This window comes from Indicator indicator, chromosome 8, assembly GCF_027791375.1.
Source record: "Indicator indicator isolate 239-I01 chromosome 8, UM_Iind_1.1, whole genome shotgun sequence".
Lineage (NCBI taxonomy): Eukaryota > Metazoa > Chordata > Aves > Piciformes > Indicatoridae > Indicator > Indicator indicator.
The window spans coordinates 2,340,559-2,366,327 of record NC_072017.1 but is presented as its reverse complement, the minus strand read 5'-3'; the positions used below and the strand labels follow the sequence as shown (position 1 = coordinate 2,366,327).

At 47.8% G+C, this 25,769-nt stretch overlaps 1 protein-coding gene across 1 annotated transcript in view; it reads right to left on the bottom strand.

The window, feature by feature from the left end:
* Nucleotides 1–25,769, bottom strand: part of LNX1 (ligand of numb-protein X 1) — a 75,890-nt gene that overhangs the window by 29,067 nt on the left and 21,054 nt on the right. The window contains exons 2-3 of the mRNA XM_054382842.1: nucleotides 10,863–11,104; nucleotides 9,298–9,453 (exon numbers count right to left, since the gene is read on the bottom strand). Coding sequence (XP_054238817.1) covers nucleotides 9,298–9,453; nucleotides 10,863–11,104 — 398 coding nt within the window. The remainder of the gene's footprint in view (nucleotides 1–9,297; nucleotides 9,454–10,862; nucleotides 11,105–25,769) is intronic.

The window sequence follows — 25,769 nt, the reverse complement described above, 5'->3', positions numbered from 1 at the left end:
CAAGCCCCTCAGGATCACCAAGTCCAACCATGAACCCTACTCTACAAGGCTCACCCCTAAACCACAGCCCCAAGCACCACATCCAAACCACCTTCAAACACATCCAGGCTTGGGGACTCAATCCCTTCCCTGGGCAGCACATTCCAATGTCTGTACATTTTTTTCCTACTGTCCAGTCTAAACCTACCCAGTCCCAGCTTGAGGCCATTCCCTCTTGTTCTATCACTAATGACCTGTGAGAAGAGACCAGCACCAACCTCTCTACAGCATCCTTTCAGGTAGTTGTAGAGGAATGAGATTTCTTTGAACTTGATGTGCTTTGCTATGCTCACCACTAGGTTTTGCAGTTGTGGTTTTTTTTGTAGTGTATGAATTGCTGTTCCATTTAAACTTTCCATTGCTATCCAATCCATTTGTGTGAATGTTTATTCTTTTGCCCTTTTCGGAACAACAGAGCAATCTGTCCCTCTCTAAATTAGGACAACCCTGGCAGCTCAGAGGGCTGCTTAGCTTCAGATGACACAAGCACTCCTCAAAAAAATCACCAAAGGCCTAATCCCTGCAGGCATCAGCTCAAGCATGCACATTTTGCACTCACTGTGGCTCAAAGGGCATTTATATGTAAAGATGCAAATTCTGACCTGGATCCCCAGATCCTCTCTGCACTGAAACAGCATTAAAACAATCTCTGGATGTCTTGCAGCCTATCAAAGCTGCCCTACAGCAGAACTACTTCCATTTCCCATTGCACCATGACGATCTTTTTGACTCAAACACTCATTCTCCCATATCTTGTGCGAAAACCTTTTCTAAAGCAATTACCCAGCTATGTATGTTGACTGTGAACTCAACAAGCTGCAGACACCCTCATGGTATTTCAGTCTGTAACTATCCCAGAGCAGTGTGGTAGTGAAAAAGTCTCTACACTTACATAAGACTTATATGGATCTTTATATAAGGCACACGCCTTTATTTAATATTTTTTGGCATCTTGATCAATGCCTTCACAGGTTTATTAAAGCCTTGCAGTGGCACTTCGTTGACTTTCAGTCTGACTTTATGCAGATTCCTTTAGAGGATTTTTTAATACCTAATTTCTTTCTGCAGTGTGCAGCCTGAAACAAAATAAATCTTCCCAAGACATTTTTCTTGCCAGGCTGCAAGCCACTAAGATTTCTCTCTTCATAGTTATAGCAGGATGCACTGCCTCATCTCCTGTCTTCACTTGTTTGGTGTTCTTTACCAACTATAAGTAATACATTGCACCATTTGTCTCCTCAGATGGACCAAACAACCAAAATGTTTGTCATGATCCCTTAATCTCTGTTTCATTGAAGACTTACCTCTCGTGTTCACCCCAGACATACACATGAAAATGTCACAGAATGTTAGGGGTTGGAAGGGACCTCTACAGATCATCCAGGCCAACTCCCCTGCCAGAGCAGGATCACCTAAGGCAGGTCACACAGCAACACATCCATGTGGGTGTTGAATGTCTCCAGAGGAGACTCCACAACCTCTCTGGGCAGCTTGCTGCAGTGCTCCATCACCCTCACCATCAAGAAGTGCCTCCTCCTGTTGAGGTGGAATCTCCTGTGTTCTAGCTTGGACATTTTTATTCCCAACAACCTAGACTATCAAAAGTGAAAGGCAAATGCCTACCTCAATAACCAAGAATGAGTCTGACCATCTAAATGCATGCAATACACAAAGAGATTTTTTTTTTTTTTTTGGCATAAGAAAAATGAGAGTCACTTTTTTCCCTGCAGCACTCTGCATACATTGTGTGCAGTTTGATCAACACCTGCCCTGCCTGTTTCAAGATGTTCTCCTGTCTGGTGAGCAATGTCTTCAGCTAATGTATACACCATGCCCAGAAGAGGTCTGCCTTGCTCCAGTACCTGGCTGCCTACAGTGAATGAGGCCTCAGCAGCCCAGTTTAAGGGACTCCAGCTGGGTTGAGGGTTTGTCCCATTCAATGCACACACAGCCTGCTGTGGTGCTGGAGCAGCAGTTTTACACAGACCCCCCCTTTCCCAGCCTTTGCACTCTTAAGAATGTTCTTTATTCTCTTTGAACAGGTTTTCCAAAGAGGAAAACCAGGAAAGTTGCATTACCTTTCTTTACCATTTTACATTTCCAGTCCTTAAATATGGAACAGCTGCTGAATCTAGAGAGCAGAAAGCTTTCTGTCTTGGTTTTGGTGCTTCTTGCAGAGGCTTGTGGTTGTGTCACCGAGGGTTGTGTGGAGCATTCTGAATCTGTCAATACAACAAAATGCCATCTGCATTCAGAAAGGTGGTCGTGTGCTTGTTCCTCAAGCAGTATTTTCCTTCTATTGGTGTATTCCTTCTACTGGTATATTCACACCCTCCCCCCATTAAATTAACAAATAATGTGGGGGAGACCAGCTTCACACAGTAAACTCTGCTTGTCTGCTGTGATGTAGGGCACAGAGCACTCAGTACAGTGGCCAGCAGACCATAACACAACATTTTGAGTATGCTTAATATTTTATCCCCACAGTTTATAACACTTAATGGCAGTGTTCCTTCAGTGCTCAGGTTCTGGCTTATTCTCAGTGCTGCCATCAAGATAATTTCTGTCTTCATTCCTAGTATCCAACATGACAAAGCAGTGTGTAATGTTTGCTATGACTCTTGAGTCCAGATCAATCTGAGGTTAACATAAACAAAACTCATGGCTCATGTTGCAAGTCCTTGTTTAAGACCAGAAGGTCTGACTGATGTGAAGTGCCAGCCTATCCTACCTGCCCCCCCAGATAAGGCTTCTAGAGGGACAGTTATTCATGCTTCCCAGCACCTGGGCACCAGAATTTCCGTGAAGCTTGTACAAGTTGCTCTTGGAAAGTTCTTGTTTCTGTGGCTGTCACATGCATTTGCACTGCTGTGGGACTTTGCAACTCTTCCTTCCCACTTGATTTTCATTTAGCATCTCATCCTCTCAGTGCTTTGCCATCATTTTGATTTAATGCCTTGCATTAACTCTCCAGGAACGCTGGTCTGGTGCAGGAGGCAGCTAAGAAGGCAATGCCAGCTCTAATGTCTCTTCTTGCATCTGGATATTCCTTTCACCATAGGAGTTCCAAAAGGTCTAACAATGAAGCTGTTGCAGGGCTGAATGTGCCCCTAAAGAGCTGCAGCCATCTCATCTGCTGCAGGCAAAGCTTGCTGCTCTGCAGTGGAGGAGATGCTACAGAGCCAATCTCTCCTGGAAATTGCCTGGCTCCTCATCCTGGAGCAGGGAGCTTTGAATGTGCTCTGCAAAACTTCCCACAGCTCTTTTGGGGAATCAGAACTGCAACTGAATCAAATCAGGGGAAAACAAAGACAGTGAGGGATTCCTGCAGGGTGCAGCTTTCCTGAGGCAGAAGCTGGGCTGTGCTCTCTTGTCCTTGAGAGCTATTTCCTTTTCTGCCTTAATGCCATGAAATGGTTGCTAGCTACAGCCACTGGCGTTTCAAAAACCTTCCTTTTCTTACTTACCTTCCCTTTCTTACTTACCTTTTCTTACTTCCTTCACTTACCTTTCCCAAACATTGAAATATTTGTCATATCTATCTACACAGACAGGCATAAAATAGAACAAGGTTCACACTGAACAGTGGGCGTGTGGTACACCCACCTTGGTCTTGACTGCTGGAAAGCAGTAACAGATGGTAGAACTGCCCCCACCATGAGTTTGACTTTGAACAGCATTTTACACTGCCTGAGCAATCAAAAATTCAATTCATTTTACAGTGGCTTGGCTACAGGCTGGAGCTGATGAACATTTTTGAACAGCAGCAGTGTGGCTCCCTTATCCTGTAAAACCGTAGAAGGGTTTCTGCAGCTGCAGCCCCAAACTCTTTCTTCCTAGAGCAGGAGCTGGTTTACAGCTTGTATCTGTACATCAGTTGGAGTAAAGATTCCCCCTCTACTCTGTCCTGGTGAGCCTGCATTGGGAATATTGTGTCCAGCACAGAGCCACAAAAATGATGAAGGGAGTGGAACATCTTCCTTATGAGGAGAGCCTGAGGGAGCTGAGGGCTCTGTAGCTTGGAGAGGAGGAGCCTGAGAGGTGACCTCATTGCTGTTGATAAAGATGTGCAGGGTGAGTGCCCAGAGGCTGGAGCCAGGCTCTGCTGGGTGATGCCCAATGCCAGCACAAGGGGCAGTGGTGGAAGCTGAGGCATAGGAAGTTCCATGGAAACAGGAGGAAAACTTTTTTCCCTGTGAGTGAGACAGAACTTTGGAGCAGGCTGCCCAGGAGTGTTGTGGAGTCTCTCTCCCTGGAGATATTCAAACCCGACCTGGCTGTGTTCCTGTGTGACCTGCTCTATGTGACCCTGCTCTAGCAGGGGGGCTGGACTGGCTGATCTTGGGAGGTCCCTTCCAGCCCCTAACATTCTGTGATTCTGTGATTCTATGTTGTCTCCTGGAACTGAATTGAAAGAGTGGGATACCAAGCTGAGCACTCAATGACACAAAGCAGCATAGCAGAGCTGGAGCAGTCTTTGCTTGGAGATATTTTATCATGTAAGTGGATTGCCAAGGTCATTTACACCAGTAGATCCAGTCAGAAGATATTACATCTTCAACGCAGCAGTGCCAGGAGGAGGTCCCTGTCACCCTCCCTCATATGTCAGAAGGAAACCATCTCTTTTCAGCTTTCCTAACTTCTGCTTCAGCCCTAGAAAGCTGTAAGAGCTATTAAGCAGATTGCTCCCAGGTAGATGTCCCACGCTGGGGTGCTGCACTGCAGACAATCACTGCTTTGCATGGCTTTGCCAAGAAACAAATCAAAAGGAGAGAAACCTTCACTCCTCATTCCCCCAGGTGTTTCCTCTTGGGGGCTGGCACTTCTCATTCACTTTTAACATCTTATCCTGTTTGGATAATGTCACAGAATCACAGAATGTTAGGGGTTGGAAGGGACCTCCAAAGATCATCCAGTCCAACCCCCTTCCAAAGCAGGATCACTCAGGGCAGGTCACACAGGAACACATCCAGGTGGATTTTGAAAGTCTCCAGAGAAGGAGACTCTACAACCTCTCTGGGCAGCCTGCTCCAGGGCTCTGCCACCCTCACAGTGAAAGTTTTTCCTTCTGTCTCATAAAGCCTCCTCTGCTCCAGCTTAGAATCATAAAATCAGGGTTGGAAGGGACCACAAGGATCATCTAGTTCCAACCCCCCTGCCATGGGCAGGGACACCTCACACTAGATCAGGCTGTCTTGTCCCCATTGCCCCTTGTCCTATCATTAGACATCCCTGAGCAGTGCCTGGCTCCATCCTCCTGACACTGCACATCTTTATCAACAGCAATGAGGGCAGTCCTCAGGCTCCTCTGCTCCAAGCTAAAGAGCTCCTGCTCCAAAACCTTTAAATAGAGCAACAAAGAAACTCTAAATAATTTAAATCCAAAATGGGCATGAATGACGCTGCTCAAAGAAATCAAACCACAGGCTGCAAATGGAAATCAAGAGGTAATCTTCACAGTGCAGGACTGCTCCCAGCTCCAGCTCTAAGCTAGCATTAGACTGGGACTATTTCTCTGCTGTAATGATGACAGAAACACTTTTGCCATTAGACACAATACTTTTTCAGAGTCCCTGGGTAGCAAAGGAGCTTTCTAAAACCAGTAGGTGCATTCAGCTTCAAGGTAAACAGAATCATGGTTATCTGAATGGATTTTTTTCCTCCCACCTTCTTGCACCTTCACAGTCACATTGCAACAGAATATTGGCCTCACAGATGTATTGACTTCAGGCTAAAGACACTGCAGCATGCAAGCATCAGTGCTGCTGATATTGAGGGCCAAGAGATAGGCACACTGTGGCTTTTTGTTCTCAGGAAAACACAGGTTAAACAGAGACTGCTGAGCTAAAATGAGGGAATTGTGAAAACTGGGGGCAGATGGATTATGATATGTTGAGCTTTGTCAGATAGTGTAACAGCTCCTTCATCCACAAGAGGTTGTCAGCTAGAAGAGGGTATTCCACTCTGTGCCCTCTGTGAGGCTGGTACAGCCTCAGCTTGACTCTGCTCACTCATCACTGACGAAGGCTGGCAAGGTAAGAAGCCACAGAGAGGTGGTGAGGTGTCCTGTCTGATCTGCTGGAGCAACAAGGAATGGCTGAGGTGTGCTCTTGTGTGGTCCCAGAGAGAAACCTATGAAACCCGGGGCAAGGCAGCAGCAGCTTTCACACCAGGCATGGGCACCTTTGAGGTCAGGAATCACCATCTTCAGGAGCACCTCTATTCCCAGGAGACTGAGTTGGCAAAGAGGAGACAGACAGACACTGCTGCCTTTTCCCAGTGGGTTTGAGCTGGACCTTTGGCAAGCACTGGGCAGAGCAAACTGCAGCTATCCTTAAAGACTGAGCAGCAGCTCTAATGAAAAGTCCAACTGTAGAACTGCTCAGAACAGCTGAGCTTTAAAAAACCCAAGCAAATAAATAAAAGAAGAAACCAAACAGAACTGGAGAAGAAAACAAGCCTTCAGCTGGCAGGAAGATGATAACTACCACAGAAAGAAAGTATGTATGTGTCCCCCCTTCCAACCAGAAGAAACAGAGAGAGCCTTTGAGATGCCAGGACACACAGCACCTGTTGCAGAGGGCTGAGTAGAGGTCTTTGTTAAAGCTGCATTTGCATCCCTGCAAGTTACTTGCTTGCCTTTTTTCTTTTTTTTTAAAGACCAAATCCCAGACCTGTGTAATCCAAATGCATTCTTTGCATAGGTGATTAATGGAGTCATTTAGGCAGCCAGCTTCTGTGAGCTCAGCCAGCAGAGCAGCTGCTCATTAAGCAATCAGATGCCTACCTGGTTTTTCCAGTGCAGGGTGAGGTGTGTGGAAGTTTATAGCCACGCTTGGTGCAGAGGAATGAAACCACATCAGAGGCAAGGAGAAAATGACAGCCTTGATATTGTTAGTGGAGTCCTGGAGTGAGCACCACTTCAGGGCCCCATTATACGTCCCTTCAAAAGGCTTTTCATCCTGCTAGCAAGGTAAAGGCCAGTGTCATCCTCACACCTCCTGCTGCTAACATCTGGAATTCACTGGGTTGCTGGATAGGGACTGCTGGCATCCAGATCATCCACACACTCTGGGCATGAAACTAAGCTTTCTATTACTAATGGCAACTTAGAAGCCTAGGTAGAAAGTAGTCATAAAAATGTCTATGCCCCATCCTGAAGAGGTGTCTTTTGAAGGGACTTTTCAGGGTGTCAGGTAATGATAGGACTGTGAGGAATGGAGCAAAACTAGAAGTGGGGAGATTCAGATTGGATGTCAGGAAGAAATTCTTCCCCATGAGGGTGGTGAGACACTGGCACAGGTTGCCCAGGGAAGCCTCATCCCTGGAGGTTTTTGCAGCCAGGCTGGATGTGGCTGTGAGCAACCTGCTGTGGTGTGAGGTGTCCCTGGCCATGGCAGGGGCTTGGAACTGGATGATCCTTGAGGTCCCTTCCAACCCTGACATTTCTATGATTCTATGAGATATGCTTGAGATTCCAGCTGAAGGGCAAGCCTTTGCTTACAATGGCTTGAACAGTTGCTAGGGAATGAGAAACATGTGTCTGCTCACCTAGAGCTGCAGACAACCTATTTGCAAAGTTATACTTTGGGAAGAAGAGTAAAATAATTGGGACAGTGAACTTAGCTGTTCACATTATTTTTACAGAAAAGGTTGATCATTTTGAATGACCATGATTTGTTTTGGCTACATCAGCAAGCTAGGAGAGTAAGTACCAAGAGCACAGCAATGCAGCAAAACTCTCCTGAAGAAGTAAATGAGGAAAAAAATATTGAACACTGTCCTCTGATTCACCACACTTCAAGAATAATCAAGCCTGAACACAGCAGTTGGGAGGCTTTTGTCCTTCTTTTGTGTGGGTTTCAATGACAGCTTGCAATACAGAGCAAAAGGAAGGTGGATATTTTGTCTTCTGCCCTTACCCTGAACGTTTGATCTGGTAAGAGGCATGCGGTGCTGAGGCATCAAGCAAAGGAATAATGAGCTCGGTGAAGACCTTGATTAAGGCAATGATCCCCTCTCTATCATCACTTCCTCTTGCTGCATGAATGCTAATGCTGGCTGGGTAATTACAGTCCAAAGCAATTAGTAACATTTACTTATTGCTTTGAGAATGCCAAATGCTAAGTGTTGCTGCCTGCCAGACCCCTCATCCGTCACAGACGTCAAAGCCTTGCCTCTCCCCCGTGTTTAAGAGCAGAACATTCCTACCTCATCACCTGCCCAGCTGAGGGAATGCAGGGCTGTCACCAAGGATCCCACAGAAGTGCTGGAATAATTGTACCTTCCTACCATCCTACCGTCCTCCCACTGGGAATTTTCAGGGCTTCATAAATACTAACCCAAAGTCTTGATTTTTTCCTATGGTATATGATGGCTGTGATCTGTCTGCTTTAGAAGGTCAGGTCACAGAATCAACCAGGTTGGAAGAGACCTCCAAGATCATCAAGTCCAACTGATCACCCAATCCCTAACTAACCACTAAGTGCCTCATGCAGTCTCTTCTTAAACACCTCCAGGGACACTGACTCCACCACCTCCCTGGGCAGCCCATTCCATGCTGATGAAGCCTCTTAAACCAAACAAGAGAGAGCAAATCAGTGCCAGCTCCACTAACACATTCCAGATGTCCAGATCCACGTGCTAGATACTGGGCTGGCTGTTACCAGAGCAGCCTTACATGAGGTCCCACTTACCCCAGCAATATTCTTGGCCTGCCAGTCAGTCACTAACAACTTTTCAAAGAAGAAAATGAGGAAAGATTGAGCTTTCAATTTATTTTTTTTTTCACTCACACACCACATGAAAGGCATGTCAGTCATGGACACCCAGTTTCCACATGGATCACTTCATGTTAGGGGTTGGAAGGGACTTCCTGAGATCTTCCAGTCCAACCCCACTGCCAGAGCAGGACCAGAGAATCCAGCACAGGTCACACAGGAACACATCCAGGTGGGGCTTGAAAGGCTCCAGAGAAGGAGACTCCACAACCTCTCTGGGCAGCCTGTTCCAGTGCTCTGGGAGCCTCCCAGTGCAGAAGCTCCTCCTCATGTTGAGGTGGAACCTCCTGTGCTGGAGTTTCCATCCCTTGTTGCTTGTCCTATCCCAGGGTGCAACTGAGCAGAGCCTGTCCCTGTCCCTTCCTTCCTGACCCCCAGCCCTCAGATATTTGTAGACATTGATTAGATTCCCTCCCAGTCTTCTCCTCTCCAGTGGATAGGGTCCACTATCCCTTTTGAGGTGAGAAGAGAGCGTTACCTTCCTCTCCAGCAGCAGAACTCCCAACAGTCTCCCTTTCCCGGTCGCTTTGGTTGGAAACAGCACTTCCGCTTTTTGTCCTCCGTAGAACACTGAAGGCCTTGTTGATTTTTTTGAAAGATCTGCTTCTGACAGTGGAGCGTTCGAAGTGTCGAGCTGCAACAGCAGGGAGCACCACATCAGCACACTTCAGCAGTCCTGCCCTCCGGTCACCTCATTTCTGCAGCCCTCCACATACGCTGGGGCACAACATTGACAGCAGCACTGCCTGCACTTCACCTCTGCACCTGACCCCAGCTGATAACCCAAGGTATCCCCCCCTGCATCTGGGTGCAATTGTCCCACTCCTGTCCCTCACTCTGGAATTGCCACCTGCCCTATCTGTCATGTCAGCCACACGTAGAAATCTCCTGTAAGTGTGGTAGCCTGGGAGAGAATAATCCTCAGTCACTTCTCAGTCCTTGGAACCAGCAGCAAGCCCTTGAGAAATGCATAGAAAAGGAAGAAGCACTGCCCTGCCCAAGCTGCATGTCAGACCAAAAATAAACTGGTCTGGAAGTTCTTAAAAACCTCTTCTTGAAAAAAAAACCAAACCCCAAAACCTAACACATTACTGCCTCTAAACCCTGCAATGCTTCCAAACCCACCAGAGACAGGCACCAATTTCATGTCATAGGTTCAAAGATTATGAGGTGAAAGGAATTAACTAAGTCACATCATCATAGAATCATCAGAGATCATCTAAATCCAACTTCCCCACCATGGGAAGGGACACCTCTCAACTAGACTCAGCTGCTCATCCAACCTGGCCTTGAACACCCCCTATTCCAGAGTCTCACCGCCCTCCTACTGAAGAACCTCTTCCTAAGAGTTTAGTCTGTCTTCAAGTTAATGCTGCCCCTGGCCAAAAAAATCTTGTTTTCACCTCAAACCTATTGGGTCACTGAGGGTGTGATTTGATCAGCCATGTGAAATTAAAGCTTTCTCTTTTCTTTCTTTTTTTTCATAGAATAGAATCAAAGAATGGTACCAGGCTGGAAGGGACCTCCAAAGCTCAGCCAGTCCAACCTCCCCACACTGAGCAGGGACATCCCCAACTGGATCAGGTTGCCCAGAACCCTGTGCAGCATCACCTTGAAAATCTCCAGGGATGGAGCCTCAACCACCTCCTGTCCAAGTGTTCCACCAACCTCATAGTGAAGAACTTCTTCCTGATCTCCAATCTAAATCTGCCCTTCTCTAATGTGAAGCCATTGCCCCTTCTTCTGTCCCTGCAGGCCTTTGCAAACAGTCTCTCTCCATCCTTCCTGTAGCCTCCTTCAGGTCCTGGCAGGCTGCTCTTAGGTCTCCCTGCAGCCCTCTGTTCTCCAGGCTGAACACCCCCATCTCCCTCGGCCTGTCCTCATAGCAGAGCTGCTCCAGCCCCCTGAGCATTTTCCTATCCCTCTCCATCAGGTCCGTGTCCTTCCTATATTTAAAGCCTCCAGCAGCACATATTGCACCAGGGCACAAGTGCTGAGGAGAAGAGGCCAGCAGGCTCTGAACCCATTGCTCTAAGCTCTTACTTCTGCTTCTGTTGGAGCGCTGCAGGTCTGCAGGGCTGGTGGCTGCCTGGCTCTCCTCGGAGGTGGGGCTGAAGGCTGGGTTCACCAGGCCTGGCTCGTCCGTCATTAAGGCGATGGCTGCAGCTGCAGACAGCTCGGGGCCCAGGGCAGCTACTGCTAAGCTGGAGCCACGCTCTGGAGAGCAGTCTTGGGAACGCCTCTTCCGTTCCTTGGTAAGGCCATAGTGGGATGCTCCTTTGCATCTAAGGAGAAGGGAGGCAAAGGGGAACACCATAAGTTGCATTTAAATGCTCACAGAATATTAGGGGCTAGAAGGGACCTCCAGAGATCATCCAGTCCAGCCCCCCTGCTAGAGCAGGCCACACAGGAACACAGCCAGGTGGGTTTTGAATATTTCCAGAGAGGGAGACTCCACAACCCCCCTGGGCAGCCTGTTCCAGGGCTCTGTCACCCTCACAAGGAAATAATTCTTCCTTCTGTTTCCATGGAACTTCCTATGCCTCAGCTTCCACCATTGCCCCTTGTGCTGTTATTGGGCATCACCCAGCAGAGCCTGGCTCCAGCCTCTGGGCACTCACCCTGCACATCTTTATCAACAGCAATGAGGTCACCTCTCAGACTCCTCCTCTGCCGTAAGCTACAGAGCCCTCAGCTCCCTCAGGCTCTCCTCTCCACTCCCTTAATAATTTTTGTGGCTCTGCACTGGACTCTTTCAATCATTTCCCTGAGGTCCTTCTTGACCTGGGGGGCCCAGAACTGGACACAATATTCCATATACAGCCTCACCAGAGCAGAGTAGAGGGGGTGGAGAACCTCTCACAACCTACTAACCACAGCCCTTCTAATCCACCCCAGAAATGTTGTGTGCTTAGGGAAATTATCTGGTGCCAGGGAGTCACTTGAAGCACAAACTGTGACAATGATGGTGGCAGAAGACACAGAGATGGTTAACAAGAGGGGAAAATGTCAGTCCTGTCCTGTTCACAGAACACATCTGGTCGGAAGAGACCTCACAGGTCATCCAGTCTGATCCTTGAACCATGTTACACTTAACAAAAAAGAGGGAAACCTGTCCTTCAAAGGAGCTGAGTTTACCACCTTGCATGGAACTACTACTGCTGGTCAAGAAAATAAAAAGGGAGCTACAGCCCTGAGTGTAGTCTCCTGTGTATGAGTAGTTGCTGTGGGTGCAAGATGACATGAATAGCAGGCAGATAATTAAGCCAGAGGCTACAGTCTAATTCCCCTCTTGTCTCTGGCCACTGAAGAACAGGGTGAGATCTCACAGCTGCCCCAGGTCTGGTGGTGAACTCAGAAGTGCCCTACCCAGCACCAAGCCCTGAAAAACCTTCTTGGTCACCAAGCTGGTCACACTGGGGTGCAGTGCTGTGGTCTTTCATGTAGGAGGCAGAGTCTGTAATCAATGAAGGGAGGGCTGCAGGCAGGAGCCAAACACCCAGGGGCTGAAGGAATCAAGTCCCCAGGAGGTGCCCTTATAGACCATTTACTACTTGAACTGCATCTGAGGAATTGTTGCAAATTCAGCCATGGAGATGAAGCTTCCAGTTCTGCTATTCCAGACCATTCAAGACACTGAAATGGAGAGGTCATCACCTTGGTGCAGGAGGAGATGCAAGAGTTGGGCAGAGGGTGGTCCCACTGGCTCCACAGCACTGCCAGAGCCAAGGAGGAAACACAGCCCCCCCCCCCCCCCCCCCCCAAATCACAGAATCACAGAGTGTCAGAGGTTGGAAGGGACCTTCAGAGATCATAAAGCCCAGCCCCCCACCAAAAGCAGGATAACTGAGTGCAGATCTCAGAACAAGGACCTTGGGCCAACCTCAGACTTCACCAAGTTTGGGGAGCTCAAGGTTGGTTCTAAAATAATTCCAGAGGAAAATCTAAATCCTGACTTGACCTCCAAGGACAAAATCCTCTGTTTCTGGTGAAGAGGAACAGCTGAAGATGCATCACCAAGAGGCCAACTACAAGCCTGCTTTGAAGCAACTTGTGGTGCCAGCTATCTGCTCTAGACTCATCCTGGACAGCAAAGGCAGGATCATGACTGGCATTTCTTTCTTGAGACTTGTTAAAGAAAGTCACTTAAATGAAATTAAAGGTTGCTGTGCTCTTCAGGAGTCTGGGCTTAATTAAAGCTGTAAAGTAACTGAAGAGACAGAGTGGCCCAAGGACACAGCACCTGTGTCTGCTCTCCAGCACCACTTTTGCCCAATATCCTCCTCCTAGAACCTCATTCACTGCATTAAAAAAACACAAACAATCCAAAAATCTGCCTTTTAATCATAGTTTAATGAGCTTGGCCTACTTTCAGTTACTATTAGCTCTTCCTTCCTAGCAAAGGCTGACTGATGACTTTCATAAAAGTGCCCTGTAGGACAAACTCACAGAAATAGCTGCAGAAACCCTTAGGGAGAGAAAGCTCTTCCTTATATATGTCATGCACAAAAGGGAATGCATAATACATGCAATACACAAAGCTAGTGGGTTAAGTGTCAGAAAGAGAGGTAGTGTGCTCTGAAAGGAGGCCTTGGAAGAGGAATGATTTTATTGAAGCAGTTTCTGGGACAGAGAGATGAGAGGAAGATGACTCACAGAGCTCTCTATACCAGCTTCCAAGCAGCAGTTTAATAACTCTTATTATGATACTGGTTTTGGTTACTTTTTTTTTATGAAAGCCAATTTAATTGAAACCATTTTCTAGCACTGAATTAGGATATCCCATCATCATTTCCTCATATTGCTTCTGACAATTTTTGTCTTAAAGTGGGGGGGGGAAATCAAGCCAGCCCAAAACTGCATCATATGAATGCAACTGTGTAAGGGCTTTGTATAACTCCTCAAGGTTTGGAGAGGAAAGGCTGTGGCAGAAGCTATTTCTGACACCTTTCACAAGTTAAAGGAGGCATCTCAAAACAAAACAAAACCCCAACCCAAACAACCAACTCTTATGGGAAAGAAGGTCAGTCAGCTATTCCAAAAGAGCAGCAAAAACCAGTTCCAAGACAAGACTGCAACAATAATCCTGTAGGCCAGAAAGGAAGAGCTCTCCTGCCTCCACTCCAGCAGGCATTTTCCTACTCCTTCCTGAGAAAGAGCTGTGTCTTCCTCACCCTCTCAGCATCCCACACTGTGGCAGGGAACTCTCTTTTATATTTGATAGGGAGCAGAACCAACAAAGGCCTTTCCCTCTTGCAGCCTACCCAAACTGCTCCAACAGAGCCTTTTGTAAACCTGTCCTTGACCTCTCTCACTTGCAGAAAGGTCCAATGTACTGATCCAGCCTGTGAATCCTCAACAAAAATTTGCTGTTCTCAAAAGACAATCTCTGCCTTACAGAGACCCTGCCAAGGTTCAGAATACAACATATTCCTGTACCTTATTTTATTTCATTTTAGATTTCATTGGCTTGTTTTCACTTTGACAGTGAAGTTTCAGCAGCTAATGTTTGGGCACCAGCCCTGTGAAAGGGTTGTCAAATGTAGACCTTCTCTACTCACAGAATGCTAGGGGTTGGAAGGGACCTCCAGAGATCGTCCAGTCCAACCCCCCTGCCAGAGTAGATCACACAGGAACACATCCAGGTGGGTTTTGAATATCCCCAGAGAGGAAAACTCCACAATCCCCCTGGGCAGCCTGTTCAGGGTTCTGTCACCCTCACAGGGAAAAAAAAATTCCTCCTGTTTCCATGGAACTTACTATGCCTCAGCTTCCACCACTGCCCCTTGTGCTGGCATTGGGCATCACCCAGCAGAGTCTGGCTCCAGCCTCTGGGCACTCCCCCTGCACATCTTTATCAACAGCAATGAGGTCACCCTTCAGGCTCTTCCTCTCCAAGCTAAGAGGAAAAGCTCCCTCAGGCTCTCCTTGTAAGTCTCTCCCTTAATAATTTTTGTGGCTCTGTGCTGGACTCTCTCAAGCAGTTCCCTGAGGTCCTTCTAGAACTGAGGGGCCCAGAAGTGGACACAATATCCCAGATGCAGCCTCACCAGGGCAGAGCAGAGGGGGAGGAGAACCTCTCTTGACCTACTCACCACAGCCCTTCTAATCCACCCCAGGATGCCATTGGCCTTCTTGGCCACCAGAGCACATTGCTGGCTCATAGTCAACCTTCCATCCACTATGACCCCCAGGTCCTTTTCACAGACTCACAGAATCAATAAGGTTGGAAAAGACCTCAGGGATCATCAAAGTCCAACCTGTCACCCAAGACCTCATGACTATCTAAACCATGTCACCAAGTGCCACGTCCAATCCCCTCTTGAACACCTCCAGGGCTGGTGACTCCACCACCTCCCTGGGCAGCACATTCCAATGGCCAACCACTCTCTCTGTGAAGAACTTTCTCCTCACCTCCAGCCTAAACCTCCCCTGGCTCAGCTTGAGACTGTGTCCTCTTGTTCTGGTGCTGGTTGCCTGGGAGAAGAGACCAACCCCCTCCTGGCTACAACCTCCCTTCAGGTAGTTGTAGACAGCAAGGAGGTCTCCCCTGAGCCTCCTCTTCTCCAGACTGAACAATCCCAGCTCCCTCAGCCTTCTCCTTGTGCGGTTTGTATTCGAGGCCTCTCCCCAGCCTCGTTGCCCTTCTCTGGACATGTTTTTGCCCTTTACTGCTCTCCAACAGCTCCCCCTGACCCAGGGGGTTGTTATTTTTGGAGGCATGCATGAAGATCGACACGAAGAGCAGGAATGGCTCTGCTCAGAGATTCCCAGCTACATGGATCCCACCTCTGCCTGGTGCCCTTCTGCACTCCCCTGCTGAAGGCTTCACTTTCCATGGAAATCCTCACTGGCTGCGGTGCAGACTCTCAGCTAATAGCCACCAATCCTCCAGCAACCAAGAGAAGAGAGTTGTTTGGAATGTGGAGAGGGCTGACAGCCTTTCAGATGTGGCTTATTGGAGAAGACAAATCATCGTGAGACAAAGCACCAGGCACATCTCTTTCTAGCTCTGCCAGAAACAGTTAAAAGAGAAGCAAAGCTCTTCATGTATGAGCACTGAAGCTAGTCCTTAAACAACTGTGGCAGGCACAAATGAACACAAATCAAGCCCTCTTTCTTCAAATTAACACAGTGTCCTTGAAGAAGAAGAAGAAAAAAAAAAGTCCCAGGCCCTCAAACTCATAATAAAATCTGCAACAGCATCTCTTCACTTTCATTGTTTTTCTTGTGCTGACACTGCTGTGATAACAGGAAACAGAAAAGCTGACTGTCTAAGTAGAATCATATTTATAGTGTCTCAGCTACATTTTTCCATATGGTTGGATCTGGCTCCCAGAAAAAAGAGAGATCCATAAACCAGCTATGTGCCGCTGCTAATTATCTCTCACTGTGCTTATTAATCAGCTGCCTGATTTGCAGCTGGCAGAGTGGGATACCTGATTAACACAGGCCAGGCAGAAAGTGAACCCAGCAGTGCCTGGTGGCCAAGGTGAACTACAGATTTATGCTGGGCTGTCCGTGCAGAACTACGATACCGAAACGATTCGAAGGCCAAACCCAAGAGAGATAACCAGACGTGAATCATGTCTGCTGCAGAGTTCACACCATCACAGCACTTTCTCTGGATGCATGCAGGAAATTCAGACAATACTTTCTTCTCTTTGCACAGCCTCTTTAGGCAGCAGAAATGTGCTGCCCTAAGTCCTAGCCTCATGAGCTAAACACTGTGCAAGTGAGAGGCAAGCGGTGGCTGCTGAAACTTCATCCAGGGCTGCAGTTCTGGCTGGCATCAGCTTTGCAGGCCACAGAGCAAACCTTGCCCTGTGCCCTGCTCCAGACACATGGGAGGCTCTGCACTCCAGCCCTCAGGAGCAGCACGTCCCAACTGCTGGAGCCTGGAGATCCAAGCCCCTGTGGCTGCCATAACTTGGTCCTATCATTTGCAAAAATAAACTTTGGTCAGACTCAAGGACAAGAGAAACATTTCCACATCATTTGCAAATTCAGATTTTACAAAGGGCTTAAAAGCAGAGATGCATTTTCCCTGCAGCATCCCTGGCTCACAAAGTAAAGGAGGGGGTTGGACTAGATGACCTTCAGAGGTCCCTTCCAGCCCAGACCATTCTATGCCTCTATACTTAAATGTGAGGTTGACCTCAAGGATTTCCATTACCAAGGGTGACAAAGGGGCAAGATGCAGTGGCAGAAGATGAACAAGGACAACTGCAATTTTTCACTTCACTTTTAGTGAACCAAATGAAACATCAGGGGACCCAAAAAAACAAAAAAAAGGTGTATATTTATAGCACCTTTGCTCTTCTAAAAATGCCCTGGTTGCTCTATGTCACTGCACAGGCCACCCCTCATGTTCTTTGTCTCACAGCTGACTGCTTGGCCAGAAACCAGGGGAAATAAGCGGTGTGACAGAGCTTGTGAGCCATCTCTGGCACAAATAAAGAGAGCAGAAGCTCTCTTTGCCAAGTTCCAGCAATGCTTTCCCAACTTCACTTCCACTGCCCTCACATTTTGGTGCTGTTTTGCTTTACTGGAGCAGCAATGGGCAGACAGCAGTGTCTGAGTGCAATTAAGAACGATGTACACAAAGCATTCAGGATTGCCCAGGAGAAGAAAATATTGCATAATGGGCTGCTGTCATCACTGATCTGAAGCTCAACCCTGATCAGGGTAGACAAGTATCTTCCAGCTATGCCCTCACTGCAAGCAGTCTCATCCCTGTGTAACTTGGGCTCACTGTGAGCTGGGATCAGGAGTACCAAGAGTGACTATCACACCCTGGCCCTGTCATAGAAACTCTCCTGACTGTCCTGGCATCCCCTGAGCTGTGGAAAGCCTGATGGAGAAACTGAAGGTGACCCACCAGGAGCATCCTGCATAATCTGATGCTGAAAACCTTCCTGATGGGAGGAGGCTCCTGCTGTGCTGTGGCTGGGATTGAGGAGGGGGATTTGAACTGGAAAAGTTGGCTTCATGAGGAGGTGTTGGCAATTCCTGCCCCACAGGAACCATTTGCAGCTTGTGCACATCAGCAGTAACTGTAGCCCAAACAATTCCAATGCCAGCCATGTGGATTTCAGGCCAAATGCCTAAACTCTGCAGCTTTCTGAAACCCCATCACAAGGGAGTGAACTGACTTGATCAGTTCTCAGGCAACAACTCTTCTGATCTTACTTTTGCCAACAGTACACTGGGAACTGGAGACATAAATGAAAAAATGAGGAGGCACCTAAAGCCCAACCAAATTCCATATAATAGTATCACAGTATCACAGCACATTAGAGGGTGGAAGGGACCTCCAGAGACCATCCAATCCAAACCCCCTGCCAGAGCAGGATCACCCAGGATAGTCCACACAGGAATGCATCCTGGTGGGTTTGGAAAGGCTCCAGAGAAGGAGACTCCACAACCCCCCTGGGCAGCCTGCTCCAGGGCTCTGTCACCCTCACAGAAAAGAAGTTTCTCCTCATGTTGAGCTGAAATCTTCTGTGTTCCAGTTTGTATCCATTGTTCCTTCTCTTATTACTCTGCACCACCCAGAAGAGCCTGGCCCCCTCCACTTGACACCCACCCCTCAGCTATTGATAGACATTGATCAGATCCCCTTTCAGCCTTCTCTTCTGCAGACTAAACAGCCCCAGGGCTCTCAGTCTCTCTTCCCAGGGGAGATGCTCAAGTCCCCTAAGCATCCTCATGACTCTCCCTTGGACTCTCTCCAGCAGGTCTCTGTCTCTCTTGAACTGGGGAGCCCCAAACTGGACACAGGATTGCAGGTGTGGTCTCATCAGGGCAGAGCAGAGGGGCAGCAGAACCTCCCCAGCCCTGCTGGCCACACTTTTCTTGATGCATCCTAGGATACCATTGGCTCTCCTGGCCCCAAGGGCACACTGCTGTCCCATGCAGAACTTGCTGTCCACTAAGACTCCAAGGTCTTTCTCCATGGAGCTGCTTTCCAGCAGGGCAGCCTCTAACCTGTACTGGTACCTGTACAGATTTAAGCTAAAATGCAGCAGCAAATGCACAATCTCCTTTACAGACCAACCATACTGGTACTTAAGAGGCCAGAGACATCAACAATCTCAGCTGTGGAGGTGATCAATAATGTGCTCCTCTTATAGCCAATGATGTTGTATAAGCCTTGCTGGGAATGCTGGCTTCTGGTCCTACACACAAAGTTCCTCTTTTTTCCCTGGGGAATTCTGAGTTCTTGCATAAAACCACTGCATGAATTCTACATATGAAAAAATAAAATAAATAAAAAGCCCCTTATAAAAAAGAACCTGATTATTTTATTTAAATGCATCTGCCTTTTCTGCTTTTTATAAAGGATTGTGTCATGTTAAGAGCATTCCTTAAGCAGCATCTATGGCTAGAAGGGTCCTGCCTCCATGAAATCTTCCTCAATATTCCTGAAGAAAGGGACAAGCTATCCAAAAAGCAAAGCTTAAATTCCTGGATTACAGTTTCCAACCAACAGTCACTGAAAGGCAGACTGCAAAAACCTTGTCTGAACATGCAACTAGGAGCAAGCTTCTCTCACAGGATCACAGAATCACCCAGGTTGGAGAAGACCTTCAAGCTCACCTAGCTCATCTCTGCACCTGCATTCCAATCTCCTAGTGCCAGCAACATTTCTAGATGCTCACCACTGCTGCCTGTACTCTCTGTACCCTGGCATTGGTGCACCTGGGCATCCTCTCCCAGTGCTGGGGATGGCGAAGGCTCATTTATCATCTAAGCAGGAAACTGTCCCACTTCCTATTGCTCTTTCCCATCAATAATCCTATAAACAAAACCCTTTTAGAGATGGCTTCCTGACACCTGGGGCAGCAGGGCTGGCTGGAAGAGGGGCATGGGGCAGCAGCTTGATCCCTGCTGCTCTGGAAGGGTTGAGGATGAGCAGTTCTGCCCTGTGCTCCCATAAACACCACTCTGCTCCCTGTCAGCACTGAGATAGCTGTGAGAGAAGTTCAGCTGAGGCAAATGGCTTTCTCTGTCTAGCTGTCAGAAAGATTTTCTCATGGAATTTCTCTCCTCTGTCAACCAGAGGCCTTTGCTAAAGCATAAACACATGGTAGATTTAGTGGCTCTATATTTCTGCATTACTACTCTATAAATATTTACAAAGGTCCTCCTAACATTTAATTCTTTAAGCTAAAGTTATTTAGCTTAAATATTTTCCCACAAGATGAGAAAAACCTCTCAAATGTCAATTTTTATTTATTTTTATTTCAGTTGAATTTCTGCATATCACAGAGTCACAGAATCAACCAGGTTGGAAGAGACCTCCAAGATCACCAAGTCCAACCAATCACCCAACCCTATCTCATCAACCAGACCATGGCACTAAGTGCCTCAGCCAGGCTGTTCTTAAACACCTCCAGGGACATCGACCCCACCACCATTCCAAAGACCAATCTCTCTTTTTGTGAAGAACTTCTTTCTAAGCTCAAGCCTAAACTTGCCCCTGCACAGCTTGAGGCTGTGTCCTCTTGTTCTGGTGTTGCTTGCTTGGGAGAAGAGACCAACCCCCACCTGGCTACAACCTCCCTTCAGGTAGTTGTAGAGAGCAATGAGGTCTCCCCTGAGCCTCCTCTTCTCCAGGCTCCATCCACATCCCTCACCCTCCTACCCACAAGGCACCCAGCTGAAGGGCCCAAGGCTGCGTCAGATCTTCTACACTTTGATTTTCCCCAGATGCAGGACCCTGCCCTTGTCCTTATTGAACTTCATGAGGTTTGCCTGCAGCCAGCTCTTAGCCTGCCCAGATCTCCTTGGATGGCAGCACAGCCTGACAGGTGTCAGCTGCCCCCCCCGTTTTGTATCAGAGTTGTTAGGGTTGGAAGAGACCTCAAGGATCAGCCAGTGCCAACCCCACTGCCTCCCCTGGGCAGGGACACCTCACACTACAGCAGGTTGCTCACAGCCACATCCAGCCTGGCTGCAAAAACCTCCAGGGATGAGGCTTCCACCACCTCCCTGGGCAACCTGTGCCAGTGTCTCACCATCCTCATGGAGAAGAACTTCTTCCTAACATCTACCCACTTCTAGTTTTGCTCCATTCCCCCCAGTCCTATCATTACCTGACCTTGTAAAAAGTCCCTCCCCAGCTTTCTTGTAGCTCCCTTCAGATACTGGAAGGCCACAATAAAGTCTTCCTCAGAGCTTGCTGAGGGTACTCTCAATCCCCTCATCTAGGTCATTGATAAAGCTATTGAACAAAACTGGACCCAGTACTTCAGAGGGGCTGACATTCACAACTGACTCTGTGGCTTCACCTTCTGCTTCCTGTGCCCCACTTTTTGCCCAAGCCACTCTGAGAACACACACTGCCTTCAGCAGCCTGTTTCCATTGCTATGTAAGGCATGGTGGCCTTGGGTTGCTGCTCCAGTTTATACCTTTTCCAATGATGCCTTTAAGTGTAGTGCTTGTAGAGCACAAGTAGGCCTTGAGCAACAGAAATGAGGAATTAACCAGGGTGAAAACTGCAGTCAGCCTATTCATCATTATTTGCTCCTAGATTACTATAAACAAATGTTGTCATCACAGGGAAGTTATTGGCCAGAAGTGCAGCACCAGAGTGATCTCTCATGATGGAAAGCCACAATAGCATTTATTGATTGATCCTGAGCTTCATTAAGTGCTGATGTTCCTCAAGAGTAACCTGCGTCTCTCTCTTGATCTACTCAACACCAGCTGACACAAACAAGGAAAACAGAGGAGCAGCATTCTTTCTCTTAACCCTTCTTAGGTGCTCAGGTAGCAACACAGCAAGGAACCCATGAGTACCTGGGTAGAAGACTGCGAGCAAAATAAGAGGGAAAAGCAAGACACCTGAGGCTGGCATTTCTGAGCTGGTGAGAGCCTGCAGGCTTTGTGATGGTGTCTACTGCTTTCAGCATCTGACACCTGAATGATATGGGAGATCTGGTAACTGAAGATGCAGAGAAGGCAGAGTTGCTGAGTGCCTTCTTTACCTCAGCCTTTACTCCTAAGACCAGCACAGATGATACAAAACTGGAGGGGGCTGTGCTGCCCTCTCAATGAGATCTGGACAGGCTGAGACCTGGCTTAAGGCAAACCTCATGAAGTTCAATAAGGACAAGTGCAGGGTCCTGCGTCTGGGAGGAATAACAGCAGGCACCAGGACAGGTTAGAGGCTGCCCTGCTGGAAAGCAGCTCCATGGAGAAAGACCTTGGAGTGCTGGTGGGCAGCAAGTTCTGCATGGGACAGCAATGTGCACTTGGGACCAAGAGACCCAATGGGATCCTGGGGGTCAGCAAGCAAAGTGTGGCCAGCAGGGCTGGGGAGGTTCTGCTGCCCCTCTGCTCTGCCCTGATGAGACCACAGCTGCAGTACTGTGTCCAGTTTGGGGCTCCCCAGTTCAAGAGAGACAGAGACCTGCTGGAGAGAGTCCAAGGGAGAGTCATGAGGATGCTTAGGGGACTTGAGCATCTCCCCTGTGAAGAGAGACTGAGAGCCCTGGGGCTGTTTAGTCTGGAGAAGAGAAGGCTAAGAGGGGATCTGATCAATCAATATCTGAGGGGTGGGTGTCAAGTGGAGGGGGCCAGGATCTTTTTGGTGATGCACAGCAATAAGAGAAGGAACAACAGATACAAACATAGAAGGTTTCAGCTCAACATAAGGAGAAACTTCTTTTCTGTGAGGGTGGCAGAGCCCTGGAGCAGGCTGCCCAGAGAGGTTGTAGAGTCTCCTTCTCTGGAGCCTTCCCAAACCCACCAGGATGCATTCCTCTGTGGACTACCCTGGGTGACCCTGCTTTGGCAGGGGGTTTGGAGTGGATGATCTCTGGAGGGCCCTTCCAACCTCTAACATTCTATGATTTAAGCCCACTAATCCTGTTCAAGTGCTTTATGAAAGCCTTAAAGCACTTAAAAAAATTCATCTTGGCTTCAGTAATGGTGGAGTTTGATGAAAACTTCACCAGGTGCTTTCATCACCTTCCAGAACAGCATCTTTTTCTGTACAATACACTTAAGAGCTTTATCTAAGCAACACACTTAAGAGCTTTACTCTTGAAGAAGAGTAAAACTCAGACACTGTTTCAAAAGAAAGTCAGCCAACACAAATTAGAAAGATCCCCCAAAGGTTTCCTCATGGGAAACTTGGCTACTTCTCTGTACCTTGCATTCTACATTCTTTTACCTAAAGACAGCAAGCATGAGGGAGCAGTTGCATGCAGTGTGTCTCAGCTGGGGGTTTGGAAAGCCACATCAGACCTGCTATGAGCAGTTGGCAGCTTCAAATCTGTTTCTCAGGTCCATCCAAGACCACTCAGGGGGCAGTACTGGTATTCTGCAGGCAGTCTTGACAACTAGTTTTGCCTTATACTAATTAAACAGCAATATAACCTTTTCAAATGAGGAATGGGAACATATGCAATGAGAATGCAGCAGGGGCACTGAATTATTCCTCATTTTGAGCCTTAACTGGAAAATGAGTCTAAGGAAAATCACAGGGCTGGAACACCTCTGCTGTGAGGAGAGGCTGAGGGAGCTGGAGGTGTTCAGCCTGGAGAAGACTCCAGGGAGACCTTAGAGCTACCTGCCAGTACCTGAAGGGATCCTACAGGAAGGCTGCAGAGGGACTTCTCATCAGGGTGTCTAGAAACAGGCCAAGGGGGAATGGTTTGAAGCTGAGGCAGAGCAGGGTTAGACTGGATCCTAGGAAGAAGTTCTTCAGTGTGAGGGTGGTGAGACTCTGGCACAGGCTGCCCAGGGAAGCTGTGGCTGCCTCCTCCCTGAGGGTGTTGAAGGTCAGGTTGGATGAGGCCTTGAGCAGCTGAGTGTAGTTGAGAGGTGTCCCTGCCCATGGTGGGGAGGTTGGAGGAGATGATCTCTGAGGTCCCTTCCAACCTGAGCCATTCTAGGATTCTGTACATACAAGGCTGCTAACATCAAGTTATCTGTGACAAAAGTGCCAAGTGTGAGGACAAAGGAATGTGGAGGCATTGCAATGCTGTACCTCACCATGCTTCACAATCCAGTGCACTGCATCTACACCTATAAATTCAGTCTGTTGATCCCTGTGTTTTCCACATATGTTCTGCAGTGTTTTGATCACCAGATTAATATCCAACAGGTAGAACTAGTCTGCTGGAGCTCTGCATCATCTTCCCTTCCTACTGTCCACACCTATGCTATAAAAACCTGATGATGCAGTAAGCAAAATATACTTCCAAGGGACAAGAGGGTTTGGGTTGTTAACAAGAGTCACAATATCAGTGTAACCCAATTCTTGCAGCAGCAGACAAATAAAAAAATCTGCTAGATAGAAACTTGTTTTTCACACACACTTAACACACATTCAGTTATAAATTAACACTAATCACAGTATCTTCTCTGTCACAGATTCAACATAGCAGCACCACTGAGAGCAGGTTTGAGACACACAGCAGTGACACAGGCACATAAAACCCTAGAGAGAAAACAAAAAGAAGGGGACACCGTGTGCAAGTTTCAAGGAGTTTTCAACCTAAGGCTTGGACTCACCCAGGTGTTCTCCACTGGAATTTGAAAGGACAGGAAACAATGAGGCTGCAGCCAGTAAATTACAGATGCTGTCTTTATCCCCTCTTCCTGACAGGACATGCTCTTAGCAGTCACCAACAGCTCTAGCTCTGATGGCACCTCAGCGACCCAAAAGTGCCCCTTTAAGGCAAGCTGGACATCTAAATTGCACTGCTACCACATCTGTGTGCACATCAAGCTCTGAAAACCTACTTGCTTCCCCATGGAGAAGGTCAGAAAAAGGAGATATCACAGAATATATATCTGGTTGGAAGAGACCTTGAAGATGATCTAGTTCAAAACCCTTGACCCAGCAGTGAAGGATCAGCACTAAACCATGTCCCTAAGTGCCACACCCCCAGGGATGGTGACTCCAGCACTGCCCTGGGCAGACGATTCCAATGTCTGAGAGCCCTTTCAGTGAAGAAATACTTCCTAACATCCAGCCTATCTAGTCTCAGCACACCTTCTCAGAATTCAGGAATCCATCTGAGCATTGAGCAAACATTGCTTCTCAGTCTGGAGAAGACTGAGAGGGGATCTGATCAATGTCTATCAATATCTGAGGGTTGGGGGTCAAGAGGGAGGGGACAGGCTCTGCTCACTTGCACCCTGGGATAGGACAAGGGGCAATGGATGGAAACTCCAGCACAGGAGGTTCCACCTCAACATGAGGAGGAACTTCTTCACTGGGAGGGTCCCAGAGCACTGGAACAGGCTGCCCAGAGAGATTGTGGAGTCTCCTTCTCTGGAGACTTTCCATCCCCATCTGGATGTGTTCCTGTGTGACCTGTGCTGGATTCTCTGGTCCTGTTCTGGCAGGGGGTTGAACTGGATGATCTTTGGAGGTCCCTTCCAAGCCCTATGAGCCTGTGGTTGATGCCACCACAATTGAGAAGCATCTCAAGATGCCACAAATGTTTCACCTTTTAAAAACTGTTTCTCTTGTCTTGTCAAAGCCAACATCTAATATTCAGCAGAGACCCTACATCAGTCTTCTAAGCTGTATTTGACTCAGGAATCCCCATGTCCTTAAACCCTAAACCAACCTGGACTCCTTGCAGGGGTAGGGAAGAAAGAGGACAGCATCTCAGAGAGCTCAGTTTCCAGGATTTCAGCCTAAATGAGCTTTGACAGTGGCACAAAAAGTACCTAAGTCACACCACTGACTAAATATCTCATTGCACAACCTTTTTTGTTTTGTTTTGTTTTTTCTGGGGGAAGATAACAGCCAGCAGCACATTTTCCTAGAGAAGCAACATTCTGGCTTCAAATCCTCCTGGCTCTGCAGTCTTCCCTTTTGCACATATGGCTGGGAGATGACGGATCAGAGGGACATCACAAATCAGTTTTCAGACCCAAACTCCCCAAACCCATTTGGCATGCAAAAATCTTCCCTG